At 36.3% G+C, this 5,469-nt stretch overlaps 1 protein-coding gene across 1 annotated transcript; it reads left to right on the top strand.

The window, feature by feature from the left end:
• Window positions 1-531: 531 nt before the first annotated feature.
• Window positions 532-4,043, top strand: ALDH2B7 (aldehyde dehydrogenase 2B7). Its single transcript, XM_048102596.2, has 11 exons — window positions 532-686; window positions 1,004-1,138; window positions 1,223-1,365; window positions 1,456-1,609; window positions 1,706-1,935; window positions 2,160-2,249; window positions 2,654-2,827; window positions 2,918-3,055; window positions 3,171-3,308; window positions 3,396-3,457; window positions 3,534-4,043. Exons 1-11 carry the CDS (start codon window positions 626-628, stop codon window positions 3,805-3,807), a joined length of 1,599 nt encoding a protein of 532 aa, XP_047958553.2. The 5' UTR covers window positions 532-625; the 3' UTR covers window positions 3,808-4,043.
• Window positions 4,044-5,469: the final 1,426 nt, after the last annotated feature.

Genomic DNA, 5,469 nt, shown 5'->3' with positions numbered 1-5,469 from the left:
TAGACTTGAGCATTTTTTTATTGCCACATGACAGCTTATTATTCGTCCACGTATACAAATAATTGACTATGAATTATGATGTGGTGTTATTTTAAGAGGTGTTGTCATTTTAACGCACCCCTAAACAACTAAGAATATAAAAAATGAATTAAAAATGCTAACATAGTTAAAAATAAAAAACTAGTAGTAGTGCATAAAATTAGTAAAATGAAAACCCATGACCGGATTGCACGCCGACAGCATTTAAAATGCGGCCACCAACCTTTCCCGCAACGCAGCCGAAATACGTATTTATTTATTTTCAATGGTCAATAGGAATGGCGTGGTATTATAAAATACTCCCTACTATTTATTTGGAGATAAAGAAATTTAAAGTTGAATACGAGTACTATTGCGGAAATTCGAATAATTAAATAATAGTCCTAGTGACAAATCTTGGTGGGCCATGAGCTCGTGACACATGCCAAATCAATGAGAAAGAATAGGCGCACCTACTCTCTTTACGTGTGTATATATATCTCTGTATGGGCACTGCTCTTCCTAACTACGGCTGGCTTACCGAATCTCAATTTTAGCATCGCCATTACCAGTTATAACTCACGATCCGTGATCATTTGGCTTGGCGATGGCGGCAGCTCGGAGAATCTCATCTCTTGTTTCACGCTCCCTTCCTTTGCTTCGCGGAGGTAATTACGCTATTCATTTAATTATAAGTAATCCGCGTCGAGCTACGTAGGGCTTGGAGGCCGTCATCTCGACTCATCTTATTGCTGGCTGATGAATTTTATATTAGAGTCAGGAAATTGAGAATGACTGATTTTGAATTTCTGTTTTGACACTTATGTATGTTGATCAATCGGATATCATCTGCAATTAGCATCTGAAAACAAGTATAATTGCTTTACGATCAAATAATTGGACCATTTCTGAAATTTGGATTCCCTGCTGGAACAATGTAGCATTCTAACTTATCGATATCACGTTCTTATGTTTCTCGCTTTAGGAAAGCAAATTAATGGAGGTAGAGGAGTGTACCGGTACAGTACTGCTGCAGCTCATGAGAATCCAATCAAGCCTCCTGTTAGTGTTCAATATGATCAGCTTCTCATTGATGGAAAATTTGTTGATGCGGCATCAGGTGAGCTTTCTGATGTTGAATTTATGGAGGAAAGCACTCGTGTTTGAGGCTGCTTGAGCTAACCTTTTGCACTGTTTGAATCAGGGAAAACTTTCCCGACTTTGGACCCGAGGACTGGGGAGGTGATTGCACATGTTGCAGAAGGTGACGCGGAAGATGTAAATCGAGCAGTATCTGCTGCACGCAAGGCTTTTGATGAAGGGCCATGGCCAAGGATGACGGCTTATGTAACACTTCTTATCTCAATTCATTTCTGCCTTTGGTTTCTGAATTTCAACTCATGTAGTGCTTAATTTCTCCATGTTCAAATGCTGCAGGGGAGACAGAAGATATTGTTACGTTTTGCTGATTTGGTCGAAAAGCATAATGATGAAATCGCAGCACTTGAGACCTGGGATAATGGGAAGCCATTCGAACAGTCTGCTCAAACAGAAGTACCAATGTTTGCCAGATTATTTCGGTATTATGCTGGTGAGTATTCAGATGCATGAGAAGATACGAGTTAAAGGATTCTCCTAGTTTGGTCTTCTACTCTAGTAGTGAATTTCCATTTTGTTTCTTCTACAGGCTGGACAGATAAGATTCACGGCCTCACAGTTCCAGCGGATGGACCTCATCATGTTCAAACTTTGCACGAACCAATTGGTGTTGCTGGCCAGATTATCCCGTGGAACTTCCCTCTCCTGATGTTTGCTTGGAAAGTTGGACCTGCACTGGCCTGTGGCAACACTGTTGTTCTAAAAACAGCAGAGCAGACACCATTGTCTGCATTACTTGTGTCCAAGCTATTGCATGAGGTATGCTGATTTTGCTTCACCGCAGACTAGCTTTATATTCTTTTTAAGCATTTTTGTTATTACCATTTGTAGTTGTTTTGGCTCATATAGAACTTTGAACTGACCAAAGTATCAACTTTGTGTCAACCTCTGTTCATTCACAAACATAACCCAGTCGAAAAAAATGTTGTTGACTTTATATATATGACGAATTAGTAGTTGATACTCGTATTGTTTTCGTACAGGCTGGTCTTCCTGATGGAGTTCTGAATATTGTTTCTGGATTTGGTCCTACAGCTGGTGCTGCTCTTTGCAGCCACATGGATGTGGACAAGGTACTTCTGGTTTATAAAGTTCTTGCCCGAGTCATGAATGTAGTCACTGCCAATGGCTTTTCATATGAGGGTTGTTCGCCGTGATTTAGAGTCAATACTACAGTTTCTCTCTTTTATTTTCTTTCCTAATATCAGAAATACGATCCTTGTCACTTTTTGATCGATCTATAACTACTGCTAGATTAAGTATAGTGTTAGCTTCTGTATTCTAATAAGCCTCATTTCCTCTATATTGTTCAAGCAGATCAGAAAACTTATTCTACTGCCAATTATATTGCCTAAATCAACAATAATGATGGCCTAAATCATGCGTTATCTATATGCTCTTAAAATATCAGATTCTCTAGAAAATACATATCTCTGCATATCCTGATGTTTGCTTGACCCACTTTTGGTATTTGCAGATTGCTTTCACTGGTTCAACAGATACGGGAAGAATTGTTCTTGAGTTGGCTGCCAAAAGCAATCTTAAGCCAGTTACTCTGGAACTTGGAGGTAAATCTCCTTTTATTGTTTGCGAGGATGCTGATGTAGATCAAGCTGTTGAGCTAGCACACGCTGCTCTATTTTTCAACCAGGTATCTCCTGCTCTTACCCGTCATTGTTTTACTGCTGATTTTTTGCTTAAATTTACGCAATATATTCTCTACCATGTGAAATTTCTTCAGGGACAATGCTGCTGTGCTGGATCTAGGACTTACGTGCATGAAAAGGTTTATGATGAGTTTGTAGAGAAAGCAAAAGCACGGGCCCTGAAGCGTACTGTTGGGGATCCATTCAAGGCAGGCATAGAGCAAGGCCCTCAGGTAAACCTGCCCGTACTTCCTTATCCCTGGGTGCATTTTCTAGCATTATTACATGTTGAGGACGTCTCTTGTCATCCTGTCCGCAATACTGATACAACAATGTCTTGAACTTCAGATCGATGGGGAACAATTTGAGAAGATCCTCAAGTATATCAGAATTGGACAGGATGCTGGGGCAACCCTTGAAACTGGAGGTGATAGACACGGTACACAGGGATATTACATTCAGCCAACTGTTTTCTCCAATGTTAAGGTAATCAGCTATGTCAAGCGTGAAATGTACAAACTCGGTACTTGATAGTTTATTGATCATCCGTTACTAATTTAGCAACTGTTCTAGGATGATATGCCGATTGCAAGGGAGGAGATCTTCGGACCTGTGCAAACAATTCTGAAGTTTAAGTACGTTCAAAGAATTTTATGCAAAATATTACGAAACTGAAGAACCGACTTAGTTATTTATTCTTGCGAATTTCAGGGACCTCGATGAAGTGATCCAGAGGGCTAACAATAGCATATACGGTCTTGCTGCAGGAGTGTTCACTCATAACCTTGACACTGCAAATACCTTGATGAGAGCATTGAAAGTCGGGACAGTGTGGATTAACTGCTTCGACACCTTTGATGCTACGATTCCGTTTGGCGGATACAAGATGAGTGGAATCGGACGGGAAAAGGGAGAATATGGTCTCAAGAATTACTTGCAAGTGAAAGCAGTTGTTACCCCTATCAAGAACCCAGCATGGCTGTGAGCTCTCTGAATCATAGATTCATAAGTTAATGTTGCAACTCTGTGAATTTGATTTGATGACTATAGACTTTGAAATTTGTCTTAGCTTGAATGCTCGACATTTGTATACCAGTAAGGAATAAACATCATCAGTCATCAGTTGTATTGCAAATCTAAGTCGTCTACGTATTCTGGTGAAAGAAAATGTGTGTTGTCTATGATTACATATGAATGAAGATATGATTAAGTTTATTTGCATATTGTTATTTGCTAATACATCAATAGTTGTTTCATTATTCGATCTCCATCTGTATAATGGGTTTGGATAGCACAGCAAAACGATGTCACTTTGCCTAATATTCCATCTTCTTTCTTTTCTTATATGGAACGGCTATCATTTTGATATGCATTCTTTAGTTTAGTTTATCTTATTCTTTTGTCACCTCGCTCATCATGTAATCAATTTTATGCACCAAATTTAGCTTATATAGATGAAAGATCACAAAAGAAAGAGTCAAGAATAATGAGTTGAGAGTAAAAAATAGTAACAAAAATAAAAAAAATAATTAGTAATGAGTTAAAAAATAAACTTATTAACAAAGTATAGTACTGTAGTACGTAGCACGAAAAAAGAATAATTTTATGGTCTTATCAAAATAGAAAAACATGTTTATTAATTTTGGATAAAAGGAGTAGTAATCTGTAATATTGATGTTACTTATTCAACCGCTCACAGCGTTATTTTATGTATAAGCATATATGAGAGCACGGAAAATAGTGTTGTACTCCCTCCGTTTTATAAATTTTGTCATATTTTGATTAAGCACGTAATTTAATAAATGTAATGGAAAGTAGATTGAAAAGGTAAGTGAAATGTGGAATGGAGTGAACTGCCGCAAAAGATCCTAATTTTTTGGGTTGTGACACCATAGATCCCTAACAAAAAAAAAAAAAAACCGCCGAAAGGCCCTAACGTACAATCACAAATGAAGTTTTTTTAGCCACTTTTCGGACGAAAATGCCCAAATAGCTTGGAAAAGTATTTTTGGCGAATTCGCGGATATATGAATTATGTCATATTTCTTCTTATATGATTTCCTAATAAATTCTGGTACTTTATACGTGATTAAAGTTTTGTCAATATTTGTAAAAAAAAATTCTTATATCTCTCTATTTCTAGTTAGTGGTAACAATAAACTAGTTATATCATGTAGAAAATTTATTGAAAAACAAAAAAAATATAGAAAAGAGAAGTTATTTATACAATAAAATCAGAATCAATAGCACACAGAATAGAAAATATTTCACATTTAATTAAATTATACAATAATTATTTTCTTGAAAGCACTGGCATTTAAAATATTACTTCATTATATATCATCGAACTATTTTGTTACTCTAAGCGTAACTTTGAGACGATTTTTATGATTGATATTTTATTGAGAATTTTAATTTAGCTCAACTGAAATTTTTAGCATCATATGAACATTCAATCTTTAGATATAAATTTGCATAGTTTATTGCCATTCATGATAAAACTGAAACACGAGTAATATTTTGAAAATATTCAAACATGTGATATTAGCTATTTAATCCTTGGAATAACCTACTTTGAATTAAAAAAAAAAAAACTATGTAATCCTTGTAAATTAAGACAATGTAAATTTAGAAATTATAATACAAA

The sequence above is a fragment of the Salvia hispanica genome, chromosome 6, assembly GCF_029641045.1.
Source record: "Salvia hispanica isolate PSC_SH4W2 chromosome 6, Shi_PSC_v1, whole genome shotgun sequence".
Lineage (NCBI taxonomy): Eukaryota > Viridiplantae > Streptophyta > Magnoliopsida > Lamiales > Lamiaceae > Salvia > Salvia hispanica.
Note: the sequence above shows the minus strand (reverse complement) of the source record. Positions and strands in the feature narration are given on the sequence as shown.

Excerpts from the sequence above, each read along its gene's own strand:
- ALDH2B7 (XM_048102596.2), top strand. The coding sequence starts at position 626 with ATGGCGGCAGCTCGGAGAATCTCATCTCTTGTTTCACGCTCCCTTCCT. Across the intron at positions 1,610-1,705 it reads ATTATTTCGGTATTATGCTG|GCTGGACAGATAAGATTCAC; the intron begins GTGAGTATTCAG and ends TTTCTTCTACAG. Across the intron at positions 3,458-3,533 it reads CAAACAATTCTGAAGTTTAA|GGACCTCGATGAAGTGATCC; the intron begins GTACGTTCAAAG and ends TGCGAATTTCAG.